We start from the raw sequence: 17,404 nt of genomic DNA, 5'->3' as shown, positions 1-17,404 counted from the left end.
AGTATCATAGACCATGTTATTGCTAAGTGAGATCATTGCAAAAGTGAGGATGTTTAAAAATAACTTTGAGGTCATTGCAAAATCACCAGTCAGTTCACTTTTCAGCCTGTGCCTGCCTCCAAATAAGATACTTACAGTAGCTCCCAGAGTGTGAAATAGCGCCCTCAAGCTTCTGCTTTGAGTATTGGCACATATCTGTGTTCATTCTGTAATCTTTCATTGGCAGACAAGGTTCTGCACTGTGTTGCTCTGAAAGTTCTACATATCATTGAACTAAAAGGACATGAAAGATATGTGGGAGAGACTATGCACTTATTGAATCAAATCTGCTTTTGTACTTGTCAATTTTCTTACCCAGGATACATAAAGCGTTTCAGTGAATTTCACTTTTCATGCTGCATTTCTGTGTCAGTTTGTAAAGTAATTAAAACTTCCTGGTAGGAATTATTTCTTTTAAGTCACGTGGAAGCAATGTTCAATATTTATTCAATTTTTTTTGTCCTGACATTACCCACGCATTGTGGGCTGCTTTTGTAGAAACAATCACAGGTAGATTTGCTTCCCTTTGTACCTACACTTAACAGAAAATTTCAATGGATTTTTAAGCAAATATACAAATTTCTTCTCATCTCTGCAGTCAAACTACATGAGAACAGAGATGCTGTTCAAATTGCATGCCATCTTGGACAATGTCTCCCATCCACTACATAATGTACTGGTTGGGCACAGGAGTACATTCAGCCAGAGACTCATTCCACCGAGATGCAACACAGAGCGTCATAGGAAGTCATTCCTGCCTGTGGCCATCAAACTTTACAACTCCTCCCTTGGAGGGTCAGACACCCTGAGCCAATAGGCTGGTCCTGGACTTATTTCCTGGCATAATTTACATATTACTATTTAACTATTTATGGTTTTATTACTATTTATTACTTATGGTGCAACTGTAACGAAAACCAGTTTCCCCCGGGATCAATAAAGTATGACTATGACTACTAATGCATTCAACAATTTCAGATGACCAGCCTTTCTGGTTGATATCGGAGCTGGTCCCTTTCATCATCAGAGCTGATTAAAGGCATTTATATTTTATGTCATTCTTGTTTCTTACTCTTTACATATACTTTAAGCCCACTGAGTATTTCCAGGATTTTCTAATTTTGGTTTTCGAATGCTTTCCATGTTTTATGTCTGAAAGTTGAGGACTTTTTACCTTCCTGTCTTTTCTCATTCTTGTATTTGCATCTCCAGTTGGATGAGCTACAGTTAAGAAACCTCCAAATTTACCCAGCCAACATCACAACCGTTGCTTAATTTTTGGTCTTAACCCTATCAAAGGCATTGTTACTTTTTTATATCTCCCCATCCCACCCTTTACTTTGATTAGTAGCTTCCTCTGCTTCTAATACAAGGTCATTAACTTTGAACATGAACTCTTTTTCTCCACAAATACTACCGGATGTGCTGAGTATTTCCATGATTTTTGTATTATTTCTGATTGATGTTTAAAACAAAATTTTGATTGACAATTTATTCTTTGTAATTATTCCTCCTTTATAAAGTTCATTGATGATGCCAAACTGCTGAGACCCTGGACATTTACTCAGACATTTTAGAAGTTTTTGGACACCACTGTAGCGTAGCAGTTAATGCAATGCGATTAGGGTTCAGGGTGTCAGAGTTCGGAGTTCAGTCCCAGCGTCCTCTTTCAGGAGTCTCCCTATGAAACCCATAAGGTTTCTTCCACAGTCTAAAGATGAAAGGGTAGGTTAATTAGTTGTAAGTTGTCCCATGATTAGGTTAAGGTTCATTGGGGATTGTCGGGGGTTGCTGGGCAGTGTGGCTCACAGGGCCTATTCCACACGGTATCACTGAATAAATACCCAATTCAGACACACAGTCATCCTGTGCTGGTCACTCATCTTTCATTGCTGTTGTTTGATATATGACAGCTTGTTTTATTATAGTAGGGCCAGTAACATTATACTCTCTTAATGAATCTTGCACTTTGTCAACTTGTAAATCTTCAGGCCATAACACTAAGGGACTTACTGATACTATATTGTGACTGTATGCGCTGGGTCATAACTATACGTACTGCATTTTGCACCTTGGCCCCAGAGAAATGATGTTTTGTTTAGTAAAATACACAAATATGGTTGAATGATGATAAATATGAAGTGGAACTTAACAGTGTTTCTAATTACGATTGGCTGGGAACATCCAGACTCCAGCTTGAATTTCATTGGGTTTTGCTTGGTTGCATCATGCCTTTGAATAGTGTTCTGGTTCTGTCCTTTCTCTTTCTTGAAGAATGGCCACGTGTCTATAGGAAAGAGACCAAACAATTATCCAGTTCAATGTATCTTTGAAGAACAGATTCCTGTCTTTATTTCTTATAGTATTTTAACAATTGAACATCCTTCATGCTGAGACGCCAAAGTGCACATTGCTGTGATGCAAATTTTAAACGAGATTCTGCAAATGCTGGAAATCTAGAGCAAGACTAACAGAATGCTGGAAGAACTCAGCAGGTCAGGCAGTATCTATGGAGGGGGAAAAACAGTCAATGTTTTGGGCCTGATAAAGGATCTCAGCTTGAAATTTTGACTGTTTATTCCTCTCTGTAGATGCTGTCAGTCCTCCAAGATTCTTGTGTGTGTTACTATGCAAATTTCAGTTGTCTGGTTTCATGTTTGCATCTGTTTGGACATACTTTGATCTAAATAAAATTTCAAATTTCCTGGGTATTTTTCACGTGGTGACTCATCTATTTGTAAATCTTCATATTTAAATATATCATTTAATTGTAAGCCAATTCCAAGGCAAAACACTTTGTGTGTTGTTGGGTTCCTGGTGTTAAATAAATTCTGATCTGTCATTTATTTCCAAGTACTTTATCTACATTGTTGTTTTGTTTAAGAGCAGTTCCCATCATAAATTTTGTACCAACCCTCTAAAAGCAAAGCAAAGAAGCAGGTGGGCTAGGTTAAAGGACCAGCCAAAGCTGCTGCCCAGAAAACCATCCAAAGAGATCTAGGCAGATAAAATGTAGTCCAACTGTTGTAGTGAGTACCTGTGGACCTAACTAAAATTAGTTAAGTTCAAGAGAAAATGCGTCATGGTTCTTGAATAAGAGGTTTTAAGTATCAAGGTTAGACTAGAAAATGTGGAGTAGTTCTCGTTGGAGCAAAAAGGTGGAGGATCTTTTGAAGGCATTGCTGAAGGTTTGATTGCTAGGATAGAGGTATTTCTACAGATGGATCTTGCAGCAGAGCACTCATAATTAACACACAAGCCAAAACACAAGGGGGCTCTTGGGGCGGTGGGGGGGGGGGGGAGAAAAACACTTTTTCCAGACCAGAACCATACTTTACATACTTGCAACCTGTAAAGTTTGTGGAAGCAGAATTGATCAGTTTTTGCAAAAGGGAATTGAATAGTTAGTTGAAGGAAAAGTGCAGGAAAAAGTGGTAGAGTGGGACTTCCCAGATTCCAACAGAAGCTAACACTGATTTGGTGAATGAAACAGCTGCTTATTACAGTATTTTACCTGTGGTTTTGACCTTTTCGACCATTTGAAGCAGTAGTTCTAATGCATTGATTTTGTGATATGCAAACGAGGATATGCATTTTTTGATCCAATCAATACTATGCAAGTTGAACATGCTGTTTTTGAGTTTTGTCTTCAGAACTGGATATGGGAGCTAGAAATAGAACATTTTTTTTGTCTGCAAACTACATATCTACATTTCTAAACAAATCATTTCTATCACCAGCTGAAGTCCCTGCACTGATTCTTGCAGTACATCTCTGGTTACTGACTTCTAGTTAGAATAACAGCCTTCCACTCTCTGTCTCCCACCCTCAGACATCCTCTGTCTACTCCAGTCAAGCCTGTATGAGTCTGGTTCACCAGATCACTGCAGCTCCATCTTCTGGTTCTACCTACCATGTGGAACCTTTGAATGCTTTAATAAAGTTCACATCAACCACATCCACTGCCCTACCCTCATATTTTTATCACCCACTCAAAAAAAGCCCTCGGGTTTTTAGTAAGTGACCTCCCCAGTACAAAGCCCTGATGATTATCTCTAACAATTTCTTTTTGTTTATTTATTTAGTGATATTGCAAAGTAACAGGCCCTTCCAGCCCCAGTGAACCCACGCCAACCAGTTAAACCCATGTGACCAATTAACCCTCATGGTCATGTCGTGAACATTCCATCTCCTTTCAGACAGTGGCAGGAATTGAACCTGGGTTGTTGGTGGTGCAATAGCATCATACTAACCACTATGTTACCTTGCCGCTCCTGCCTTTCCAAATGTGAGTAAACCCTGCCCCCCCCATGTAAGATGACCCCTTGCTGACCAGCCCCAATATAAGGCTCACCAGCCGATAATTTCCTGGTTTGTCCCTTAAAGGAGCAACCTGGTTCTCAAGTCCTTTGGCACCTTGCTTGTGGCTAAAAAAAAAGAATACAGGTATTTGAGTAACTACTTTCCTTTAAATAAAACACTATTTTTTGATTGTAAACTCAATCATCCTTAGCTTTCTGCAAGGAAAACAAATCTATTCTAAACTACAAACTATCAATCTCTTATGCACAAAACTTATGAATGAAGTTCGAGTTGTCTGGAGCGAGACTCAATGGTAAGTTTATGTGCTCTAGGATACATACTATTGTGACAATGTAATGTTGGAAGGCATTCAGAATACTACAAACCTACATTGTTTTGTTTTTGGCAAAGTAATAGTGACATACAAAGATTGCCAGTACTACTACTTGCTTCTGTTTTAAATACAGTCCGCCCTCCTTTTCTGCTGATTCCGCATGCGTGGATTCAACCAACCGCGGTTCAGGAAAACCCGGAAGTTCTCTCTCCAGCACTCATTGTTTGAGCATGTACTGACTTTTTTTTTGTCATTATTCCCAAAACAATACAGTATAACAACTAATTTACATAACATTTACATTGTATTAGGTATTATAAGTAATCTAGAGATGATTTAAAGTACAGGCAGTCCCTGGGTTACGAACGAGTTCCATTCCTGAGTCAGTCTTTAAGTCGGATTTGTACGCAAGTCTGAACAGGTACATCCGGTATTATTTAGCGTCAGTTAGTCAAACGTTTGTCTTAGTATATAGTATATATTTTATCTTTCTATGCATATAAAAGCACTTAAGAAATGTATGTACTTCAACAATTAAACCACTGTGTTGCTTAGTAATAATTGTAGCTTTCATCAGGGCAGGGCCTTTCACATGCTCCATTATTCTCACTTCATCCTTTAAAATTGTTCGGCTCGTTGACTGACTGTAGCCTAACGCTTTTCCAGTGACCGATGGCATTTCACTTCTTTCCGATCGCTTTATTATTTCCACTTTATTTTCAATCGTGATCGTTTTCTGTCAACGGAACAGAATCACTGCGGATTCAGCAGCAGCCGCGGGTGGCGGGTCCTGAGCTCCCCTGGGTCCTAAAGTGCACCCACACTGAAGACAGGTTAAACAAGGGACTTGAGCATCCACGTTTTTTGGTATCCGCGGGGGGTCCCGGAACCAATCGCCCGCGGATAAGGAGGGCCAACTGTATACCAAATGCCTTGGCCTCCACAACCATCTGTAGCACTGAATTTCACAGATTCCCAACCCTCTGGCTCAAAAGATTTCTTATTTACACAACCTGTCCAAATAGTTCATCAACATTGTTATTATACCCACCTCTTCAGCTTCCTCTGGCAGCTCGTTCCATATAACCAGCCCACCTTGTGCATGGAAAAAACTGTCCCTCTTAACTTTTTTTTACAATCTTTCCCCTTCACTTGAAGTCTTTGTCCTTTAGTGTTAGACTTCCCTAGTCTGGGGGGAAAAGTTTGTGACCTCCTCACCTTATCTGTGCCCCTCAAGATTCAGATTAGATTAGATTATGAGGACACGCAGTCCTCTTTTATTGTCATTTGGTAATGGATGCATTAAGAAATGATGGTGTTCCTCCAGAATGATATCACAGAAACACAAGACAAATCAAGACTGAAAAACTGACAAAAACCACATAATTATAACATATAGTTCAACAGTGCAAAGCAGTACCGTAATTTGATAAAGAACAGCCATGGGCACGGTAAAAAAAAATCTCAAAGTCTCTCGAAAGTCCCATCATCTCACGCAGACGGTAGAAGGAAGAAAAAAACTCTCCCTGCCATGAACTTCCAGCGCCACAAAGTTGCCGATGCAGCACCCTGGAAGCACCCAACCACAGCCGGCTCTTGAGTCCGTCCAAAAACTTCGAGCCTCCGACACCGAGCACTATCTCTGCCGAGTGCTTCAACCCCGGCCCTGGCAATAGGCAAAGCCGAGGATTTGGGGCCTTCCCCTCCAGAGATTCTTGATCGCATAGTAGCAGTGGCAGCGAAGCGGGCATTTCAGAAGTTTCTCCAGATGTTCCTCCGTGCTCCTCACGTCTGTCTCCATCAAATCAGGATTGTGCACAGCCCCTACTTAACAAATACGATATCATTTCGGAGCGGCCACACGCACTGTGTTGTGCCGCCATCATCTCCTCCCCTGTATACCTTTAATATACCTTTGAGGTCAGGAGATTTAATACATGTTTACATAATTGAATAAGCAAAGGCCACTTTACCTCCAGATCTCTATTTAAAAAAGACAGTATCAATTTAAAGCTTAGCTTTAAAACATACAGTGAAATGCATTATTTGCATCAAATCAAATCAGCAAGGTTTGTGCTGGTCAGCCCACAAGTGTTTTCAGGCTTCCAGTACCAACATGCCCACTTCTCGCTAACCTTAATCGTGCATATTTGGAATGTGGGAGGAAGCCAGGCTACTTGAAGGAAAACCTTGTGGTCACAGGGAGAACATATGTACTCCTTACAGCAGCAGGATGTGAACACAATCGATGACCACTGGAACTGTAATAGCGTTGCTCTAACTGCTGTGTTATTGTGCCACCCCCACTTTAAGTTCAGTAATCACTTGTTGTTTCTCCAAGTGACAAGAGAGTTAGGCGAAACATAGTTTATGCTGGGAATGATTAAGTTAGTGGCTATCAAGATGATTGATCAACTGTTGGAAGCAGAGCAGAGGTAGGACTTGTGTTCCAAAGGTGGTTGGGTTACTCAGAAACAGATAAAAATGGCTCTGAAACTTGTACTCCTTTTCTCCTGTGATTTGGTTAGATTTCTTTAGTTTTAGCTTGGTAATGTGTCAATATTTTGTTTTACAGGTTTCCATAAATGGCACACAGCTGTCAGATGGGTCTGTGGGGTCGGAGTTCACAGGAGTCCCTCAGGTAAAATGAGCTATATACTTTTTAAATGTCTTTTGTAGATTGGTTTAGCAGTTCATGAATATGAATTTAAATGAGAATACTATTTTTCAAAAATATTTGTATTCAAGATTTCAGAGCCACTGCACTATCGTGCCTCACTGTGTTGCTGGTACTAAAATGTAACAGAAACAAGAAGACCTGAAATAAGTTTGGAAGATGCAGGAAATAGTCAGGCTAGACTTTTTGATTGGATGTTCTACCATTCATTGTGATAAAAGCCCAGTGACTTGATTGCCTTTCCACAGCTGCTAGCAGGCAAATTCAAAGTACATTTATTATCAAAGTATGAATGCAGTATACAACCCTGAGATTCGTCTTCCCCACAGACAGCCACGAAAGAAAGAAAATCATGGATCCCATTCAAAGAAAAACAGCATCCCCCCCATGCACAAAAAAAACCAAATTACACAAGCAGCAACCAAAAAAGCGCAAGACGCAGAATACAAAGCACAAAATCCAGAGTCCAGTCATGTTCAGTTCAGCTCAGTGTTCGTTATCTTCAGGCTGCCTTGAATCAAAGTCACCCAAAATAGCAACAAAAAAAAGAGCAACCAGAAACAAATCATAATGTAAACTGCAGAGTCCAATCCACAAGCTGCATCAGTTAAACTTTGCCCAAGACCCAGACTTGCAGCACCATCCTCTGACAGCATCAAGGGAAAGAGAGACCATTTGAATGCAGGGACCGACCTTCAGGTGCAGCAAGCGAGAGGGTGATCAACAGCTCTGAACACCCGCTCGCTGTCCATTCACACCAGGCTTCTTAGCATCGAGGCCGCACGCCTCACGGAATCCCCTTGGAGATCGCTCAATTGGCCTGAAAACACATGATCAAACTGTAGATCAGTGTCCGACAGGAGCAGAACCACGTTTGAAAGAGAAAGATGATGTGAAAGAAGTAGTTTCGTGAACCGTGTGGAGGATGTCGCCCTTGATCGCATTGTTTGCTGGCGCCATTTTCTTCCAGAGCTGTGTACATCACTAGTTCTCTTTCTTATGTAACTGGATCCATTATGCATTCAGCCTCCCTTCCCTCTCTCTGGTTTTTGAAACTTTAAAAACAAAAAGCCCATGGCATTGTTTTTACTGTAACTTGCTTAGTATCTCGTTGTGGCAGCTGTGTTCAGTTCAATTAAAATCTGGAATTAAATTAGTAATGTTAACTCAAAACTCTGGAGTGTTTTTCAAGGCTCACCTGATTTGTTAGTTCTCCTTCATGGGAAATAGTTGTTCTTCCTTCGTCTGGCTTCCATGAGACTCCAGAGCCACCGTAATTTGGTTGACTGTTTTCTTCAGTGCAGTAAGTAATCCGCAAGAAACGTTGACCTTGCCAGTGATGCCCACATCCTGAAAACTCAGTAAAAAATCTGAATGTGCATGAGCTGGAATATGTCTAAGGTGTACAGCCACATTTGCATTATTGCATACCCATTCTAGTTTCCCTGATATAGGAAGCATGTCATAAAAAGGAGAGGGAAAAATGTCTTGAGGTTATTAGCAGCACTGTGGGGCTTGGATTACAGACTGCATAGGTTTAAGACATTCTCTTCCTCTTCCCCCCCCCCCCCCCCATCCCTGGAGTGAAGTTGAGGGGGTGATTTTATCGAGATATATAAAATCATGAGGGATGTAGATAAAGTGAATAGTCATTTTTTTACCTCCAGGATAGGGTAATCCTAAATGTCATATAATTAAAGTGAGAGGGCAAGGATTTAAAAGGGTCCTAAAGAGCAACTTTTTCACTTTAAAAGGTGGTCAGTGTATGGACTGAACTGTCAAACCAGGCCTAAATTTGAAGTAGAAAGTAAATCTATTAGCCAAGTACACACATAAGTCACCGTATACAACGTTGAGATTCATTTTCTTGCAACCATTCACAGTAAATACAAAGAAACAAAAATAAATAGATACACAAAAAATATTGAACATGAGGTGAAGAGTCATTGCAAATGAGTCCGTGGGTTGTGGGATCAGATCCGTGTTGGGGCGAATGAAGTTAGCCACTTTGGTTTTGGAGTCTGATGATTGAGGAGTAATGACTGTCCTCAAGCCTGGTGCTGCAGGTCTTGAGGCTTCTGTGTCACCTTCCTGACGGCAGCAGTGAGAAGGACTGAGGAGTCTGTTTCCATGCTGCTGTGCTCTTTCCCTCTATGGACAGAAGGAGTGGTAGATAGCGGTACAATAATGGTATTTAGAAGGCATTAGGACAGTTCCATGGATAGGGAAGGTTTGGAATGATAGGGACATCTTGGTTGGTGCAGAATGGGCTAAACTGACTGCTAAATGACATGGTTACATTCGTGATAGAAATGTTAGGCAAGGAAAGGAGTACACAATGAATGGTAGGATGCTAACAAGTACAGAGATGCAGAGGGACCTTGGAGCGTGTGTCTACAAATTCCTGCTTTTGATGATGTATATAACTGATTTGGACTTGATCTGTACAAAACTTCAATTAGGCTATAGATTTTGGTTGACGCCATTGACAAAGGATGTCGTGTCACTTGGGATAAAGACCTACATTTGGAATGGACATGTGAAGGAAATGTTGGATGGGTAAAGCTTACGTCTGCTGGAGCTGAGAAGAGCAAGAGACACTTAATTAAATGTATAAAATTCTGAGAATGAAAGTATGTTTGCTCTTGAGAGATTTACAGCCTAGGATTGATGAAAAGTCTACCTGAAACAAAACTTCAACTCTTTATTTCTCTTCATAGATGCTGCCTGACCTGTTGAGTTCCCCATGCATTTTGTGTATGAATCTAAATCTGTTTCTGTTCTGGATAATCAAATTCTCATCAGTCATGTTTCTGCCGAACCCTGCAAAGATAATGGCTACCCACTACGCCAGTTTATTTTAATTTTTTTTCATTTAACAAATTTATTGTTGATGATTTTTGTTTAGTTTAAAGTTGGATGTGTTACATATATTTTTGTTCTCTCCCCCACCCCACCATTCTAAAATCTAGCAGTACTATTACCAGGCTGAGGAAAGTAGAGAGATGTGAAGAATAGTTCATGGGTACTTCAAAGATGGGCATTACACTGTTGCTCTCAAATTTGATCATTGCAAAGGAAACTCTCATTGCTGCTGTGTAACACCTTATTTTTTTTCTGAACACAGTAGTCTTGGAATTTTATTGCAGGAAGCTTCTTTCCAGATCAGATGATGTGCTTTGAAAATTGTATGAGCCCAGACTTGAGTTTTGTTGAAATTCTCACTGTTGGGCACTAAGAAGAAGTCATTAATTTGAGATTCAAGTCCCAATGTTAAAGTGCAAAGCAGCATCATGTTGGCTTATCAGAAATGCAGACTGGATATTTGCAAACAAACTCCACTTGGTTACATTGACTGAGAAAACCTTAGTCTAACCCTATGCACTACATCCTTGGTTACAATTTGAAGTTATTTGTTATTTTTTATATACAGATGCAGCATGAAATAGGCCCATCTGATCCAATGAGCTGCAGCGCCCAGCAACCCACATATTTAACCCTGACCCAATCGCAGGACAAAATGCACAATAACCAATTAACCTACTAGCCTCTATGTCTTTGGACTGTGGGGTGGGGGGGGGGGTGTGGAACCAGAGCACCCAGAGGGAACATACAAACACCAACAGATGGCACCATAATTGAACTCCAAACTCAGCCAAGTTGTAATTGTGTCACAACGACCATTACACAACCATGGATTTATACTGTGTTACCACGAGAACACTGAAGTTCTTAATTTGCTCAGTTACTTAGTTTCCCCACAAATAAGTTGTCTTATAACAAATAAGACCATCTCAGGTCAGGTTCTCATTAAGATAAAGATTAGTTTCATTTGTCACATACATTGAAACATGCAGTGAAATTCACCACTTACGTCAACATAGTCTGAGGCTATGCTGAGGGTAAGGGTCCAAACCAACGTGCCTGCAACTTACTAGCCTTAACCTGTACATCTTTAGAACGTGGGAGGAAACCAGAACACCCAGAGGAAACTCTGACACAGGAGGATGAACACAAACTCCTTACGGACTTGAATCCCGAACCCCAGCTGGCTCTGTAAAGGGTTACGCTAGCTGCTATGCTTTCATACCTCACCCCACCATGTAGAGTTACCATAACCAGGGTTTTGCATGTGTATGTCATACTGATTCAGAGTACTGTAGTCATCCAGACAATTTGTTCATGCTTCGTTACAAGCAATCCAGATGTTATTGTTGAATTTTCTCCATTCATTACAGGTTTACACATTTAAATTGATTTTGGAAAAAGATGGCCTATATGTCATTAGCAATAGCAATTAGCATTTCTTATTTTACATTTTTGAGACTAAATCATGTTAGTTTCGTTATTGGACAACAATATAGATGTACATTTGTTTGGTAATACACCATTGTGCATTTTTCTTTCTACAGTGAAGGGGCCAAAGAAGAATTGTACATTGGCCAACAGTTCTTGCAAAGCTTTAGGTTGTCTGAGAAGCAACAAAAATAAGTGTACTGCATGGTTAGATTCCTGGCAAAGAATAGCTAGGTTGAAAAACTTACCTTGCCTTGATGGAAACAATTTTGTGCAAGCCAGACCAGGCTCCCCTCCCTGAAAATATATTGTTTTCACTGCTAGCCTCAAAACTACCACATATGTTATCTTTACCCTGGTGGGGTATTTAATTAGCAATTCACATTGCTTTATTTGGCTTATCAGGTCTGTGTATAGATAACTTTCTTCTACCTACCTCATTGACCTCGATATTAGACTCCATAAATTTACAATTCATGGAGCTCTTAAATTCCCTCAGAAGTGTGAACTAATGTTGTGAAGTAGTCTTTTGTCTCCTTCCCAGTATGTCTACCTCGGAGCTGCCAGTCATTTGAACATTTTAATATAATCTGAAAATCAGTAAAAATTTGAGTCATAAAGAGCTATGAACACCACAGCACTGAAACAGGTCTATCTAGTCCATGCTGAACTATTATTCTGCTATTATTACCCATCAACCCTCCTATGAGCGATAGGAGGACCATAGTCCTCCATACCTCTTCCATTCATATGCATATTCAAATTCTTCAAGTGGTTAAATAGAACCTGCATTCACCACTTCCACTGGCAGCCCTTGCACACTCTTACTACCCTCTGAGTGAAGAAGTTCCCCCTCATGTTCCTCTTAAACATTCCGCCTGTCACCCTTAACACATGATCTTGCGCCCGAGTCTCATTCAACCTCAGTGGAAAAAGGCAGCCATCTTAAATGAATATTAAATATATTTCTCACCCTGGTAGGTCAATAGTTTCTCTCTTATCTTGCTTGCTCACCACCTCCTAATAGGAAATTTCCTGATTTCACCAAGCTTCTTTTGATGCAGCAGTTTCATAACTTAGTTCAAGCTGTGCTCTACTGGGACAGTTTGCTTTCAATATTTCTTTCAACTTATGCCTGTTTTGATTAGAAATATCATGAAAGTTTATGGAAATGGAAGAACTAATTTCTTCCATTTTCCATACAGAGTTTTCTTGGCATGTCTTGGAACTTTTTGATTTCTTAATGTCCCATGTAATCTTCAAATTGAATTGACTTTATTTCTTACATCCTTCACATACAGAAGGAGTAAAAATCTTGTTGTTACATCTCCGTCTAAATGTGCAATGTGCAATTTATAGTAGTTTGTAATAAACAGTATGTACACCAGGACAGTCAGTATAACATAGAAATACTATTGTATCAGTGTGAATTAATCAGTCTGATGGCCTGGTGGAAGAAGCTGTCCCAGAGCCTGTTGGTCCTGGCTTTTATGCTGTGGTACTGATTTTCAGATGATAGCAGCTGAAACAGTATGTGACTGGGGTGACTTGGGTCCCCGGTGATCCTTTGAGGCCCTTTTTATGCATCTGCCTCTGTAAATATCCTGAATACTGGGAAGTTCACATCTACAGATGCGCTGGGCTGTCCACACCACTCTCTGCGGAGTCCTGCGATTGAGGGAAATACAGTTTCCATACCAAGCAGTGATGCAGCCAGTCAGGATGCTCTCAATTGTGCCTCCGTAGAGAGTCCTTAGGATTTGGGTGCCTATACCAAACTTCTTCAACCGTCTGAGGTAAAAGAGGCGCAGTTGTGCCTTTTTCACCACACAGCCGTTATGTACAGACCACATGAGATTCTCAGTGATATGTATGTCGAGGAACTTAAAACTGTTCACCCTCTTAACTCCAGATCCATTAATGTCAATAGGGTTGAGCCTGTCTCCATTCCTCCTGTAGTCCACAACCAGCTCCTTTGTTTCTGTGACATTGAGGGAGAGGTTGTTTTCTTGACACCACTGTGTCAGGGTGATTACTTCTTCTCTGTAGGCTGCTTCGTTTTTATTTGAGATAAGGCCAAACAAAAATCGTTAGGAAATTTAATTAGCAGATTGGAGCTGTGGGTGACAACACGGTCGTGGGTTTACAGAAAGTAAAGGCAAAGTATGTGAAAAAAAATGGGGACACGTGGCTCTTTGCTACACTTGCATTGTCCTTTCAGTATGCAATTCTTCCTGTGGTTGTTAGTTCACAGTGTGAGGAGTTCTTAATGAATTAAGTTATCTGGAGACCTGAGTATTTATCAACAAATTAATGACTTTAGATTTTGTTATTTTGGTGCAGTTAGAACTTGTGTTTATGAAGTAAGTACAGTAAAGGGTTCATGCCTTTGTTGGAATTTGGAACGAATTAGAATCTAAACCAGGGGTGTCAAACTCATTTTAGGTCACGGGCCGGATTGGGCAAAATGCGGGCCAGATTAGTTGTGCGCGCCTTCGTTGCCTTCGTTTATTCAACCTACTCTCATGTAACTCAGTCTCTGCTATAATTACAAAGTGTTTCACTTTACGAATTTCGTTTCTTATGAAGAAGATTACCTAGCAAGCATTATTTTTATGATTGGTATTAACTTACAGTGGTAGGCTACAAGAAAGTTGTGATGAGAGAGAGAAAAAAAGATGCTATTTTGGCTAAGATTGTTTCGGGAGCCACACCCTTTCCATTAATAAACCATTTGAAGTTGAATATTAGTGGACACAAATGTAGACCTAATGAAACAAATTGTAAATGTGGGCTACACAACTGCACCTAATTTTTATTAGCCTGCTTCCAGTAATCAAACTCAGACAATGAACACAGTTAGCCTCTAATTTTTATTGAAGTGATCACATTCACAATAATAGAATAGTCAGAAAATGAATGAATCACAATATTATGACAGTCAATATTTCATAATGCATTTTGCTTACATGTCACAGTGCATTGAACAGTGTCACTCATTTTTCACTTGCTGCTTCCAGACATCTGACATCTCTTGGCTTTAACTAGCCTGTCAACATCAGGGACCAGTTTCTGGGCAGTTGTGATTTTCATATTTTAGATGTCTGTCAGCTGCGAGTGCAGTTTGGATTTGTTAATGTTCATTTTGGAGAACGCCTGCTCACAGAGATATGAACATGCAAAGGATCTTTGAGGCAAAATCTGTCATCTGGGGGTACATCGGTCCCAGGTATTGATAGAATGAGTCCAGACGCACAGTCTCCAATTTATATTTCAAAGCCAAGTTTTACTGAATTTCAGTTAGTTCCATTTGGAGTTCCTCCGGCACATCTGATGCTGCGTTGACGGCAAATGGCGAGCAAAATAGTGAGAATTCCTTCTCGAGCTGAGTGAAGACTTGGAAACAATTCTGAAACTCACTTTTCAGCTGTGATATTTTGTCCTTGTACCTGTCCATATTGTCATTATTCCCATGAGCGACACGCACAGACTGGAAAGAGGGGAAATGAGCTGTGTTGCTCCGGGATAGTTGCATCTCCCACAGGTCTAATTTAATTTGAAAGGCACGAATGCTGTCGTAGTCTTCCATAACAAGTTTGTTGCGGCCTTGCATGTTAACATTAAGCATACTTAAGTGCTCTGTTATATCCACCAAAAACGCAAGATCATGAAGCCAGTCTGGGTCATCCAATTCTGCCACTGACTTCCCTTTCTTGTTCATGGATAGTCCAATTTCCGCACATAATTGAAAAAAGTGTTTGAGCACAACCCCTCTGCTCAACCAGCAGACTTCAGTGTGGTAGGGTAGGCCGTGTCCAATATTACTTTCGGACAAAAGAGTGTCAAATTGCTGATGGTTGAGTCCCTTGGCTCTAATAAAATTAACCGTTTTGATTACTACATCCATGACATTGTCCATTTTCAGGCTCCTGCTACATAATGCCTCTTGGTGTACAATACAATGAAAATGCCAGAATTCCTGCTGTGGATTCTCTGTCTGAACTTGCTCTCTGAGTTTCTCAACGAGGTTGGAGAAAACGTTGTTTGCCGTTGTGGTGTTTGTCACGGGCACCATCTCCACAAACTCCTTGGTGACGGTCAAAGATGCATCAGCACCACGAATAAATATTCCCAATTGAGCTACATCAGTCACATCAGAGCTCTCATCAATTGCAATAGGGAAGGCAATAAATGACTTCACTTTGTCTTTTAGTTGACTGTTCAAATCTCCTGCAAAGTCTGTGATTCTCTCTGCCACAGTATTTCTTGACAAACTGATGTTACCAAAAGCCTGTCTCTTCTCAGGGCACGGCAGCTCAGCCGCTGTCAGCATGCATGCTTTGATGAATTCCCCCTCTGAGTATGGCTTCGAAGTAGCAGCTATTTTGTTGGCAATAATATAGCTAGCCTTGACAGCTACATCATGAGTCTCTCGACTTTTGGTGAACATTGATTGCTGTTTTTTCAGAGCTGCTTCAAGCTCGTTTACCTTTTGTGTTCTGAGTCATCCTGCGTACGTGTGACGTCTCATAGTGTCGTTTGATATTGTACTCTTTTGCCACAGCCACTTGTTGCGAGCATATCAGACACACAGGTTTGCTGTTGACCTCACAGAAGAAAAAAACGATCTTTCCAATTATCATTGAATATCCGACCTTTGATGTCAACTTTTCTTTTCTTGGAAAGCATTTTGAACCACAGCAGCAAACAGTCTCAGCCTTGCTACAGGTGTTACTTACCTGAGTACTCTGTGTGTTTATACTGTGTGTCATGATGTAAGTGGGGCCCTAGTGGTCTTCAGTGCAGGGTGGTAGGTGCTTATGCACAGCGGGTGGTTAACAGCCATCTGTTGTTTTCTAAGTACACACAGCAAGCTGCCAGCACAGCAGGCGGCGCAGACAGCGGTGGGAGAGAGAGCGGCTGCTGTACAGATACATAATAAATGGTCATGAATATACTTTCTCTTTCCCCAAATCATCCCACGGGCTGGATTGGACCCCTTCACGGGATGTGGCCCGTGGGCCAGTAGTTTGACACCCCTGATCTAAACATATAAATTAGAAGGCCACTCACTACCTTCAACACTTAAATCAAGACTGAACTGATCATCTCAACTCCACATTCCTGTTTGCCTACAGTAATTTTCCACCCCCTTTTTGTACAAAGCACCTATCTACCTCTACCACAAAACTATTTAAGGACACTGCTGCCACCTTCCTTTGAGGAGAGGTTTCAAAGACTTGTGATTGCCAAAAGAAAAAATCCTCTTGTATTTTAAATAGATACTCCCAGAAGAGGAAACATCCTCTCCACAATCATGTTATTGATCTTGTGTTTCAATCACTTTTCTAATCTAAACTGCAGTAAATAAAAGTTAGGCCATCAAACTTTTCCTCAAAAACTTTATTCGAGCTTTTAGTCTTAAGAAAACACTGAACTGTTTCCAAAACATTAACATCCATAAAGGAGGAGACCTCTGCTGTGCACTGTACTCCAGATGTGGTCTGAGTTTTGTTTGTAACTGAAGCAAGATCTTTGCAGTTTTGTGTTTGCTTCCTCTGACAATAAATACTTTTCAGATAACTTTTCTACTTGCTGTACCTACCTGTATATTAGACGACTAGATATTAATCCAAGTTGTAGTTTACTGCTTGTTTGATCATTTGGCAACATGTTAAAAATGCACAAGTATAAGGCTATTTAAAATTTTCTGTCATGTGGTGTATAATTATGACCCAGAAACACTATGAGAAACA

General features: G+C 40.5%; 1 protein-coding gene across 2 annotated transcripts in view; it reads left to right on the top strand.

Moving 5' to 3' along the window:
- fam193a (family with sequence similarity 193 member A) overlaps positions 1-17,404 on the top strand; it is a 208,792-nt gene that overhangs the window by 111,001 nt on the left and 80,387 nt on the right. For both annotated transcript variants that reach the window (XM_063049561.1, XM_063049560.1), the window contains exon 2: positions 7,251-7,316. In XM_063049561.1, coding sequence (XP_062905631.1) covers positions 7,251-7,316 — 66 coding nt within the window. The remainder of the gene's footprint in view (positions 1-7,250; positions 7,317-17,404) is intronic.

This window comes from Mobula hypostoma, chromosome 5 (genome assembly GCF_963921235.1).
Source record: "Mobula hypostoma chromosome 5, sMobHyp1.1, whole genome shotgun sequence".
Taxonomy (NCBI): Eukaryota; Metazoa; Chordata; class Chondrichthyes; order Myliobatiformes; family Myliobatidae; genus Mobula; species Mobula hypostoma.
Note: the sequence above shows the minus strand (reverse complement) of the source record. Positions and strands in the feature narration are given on the sequence as shown.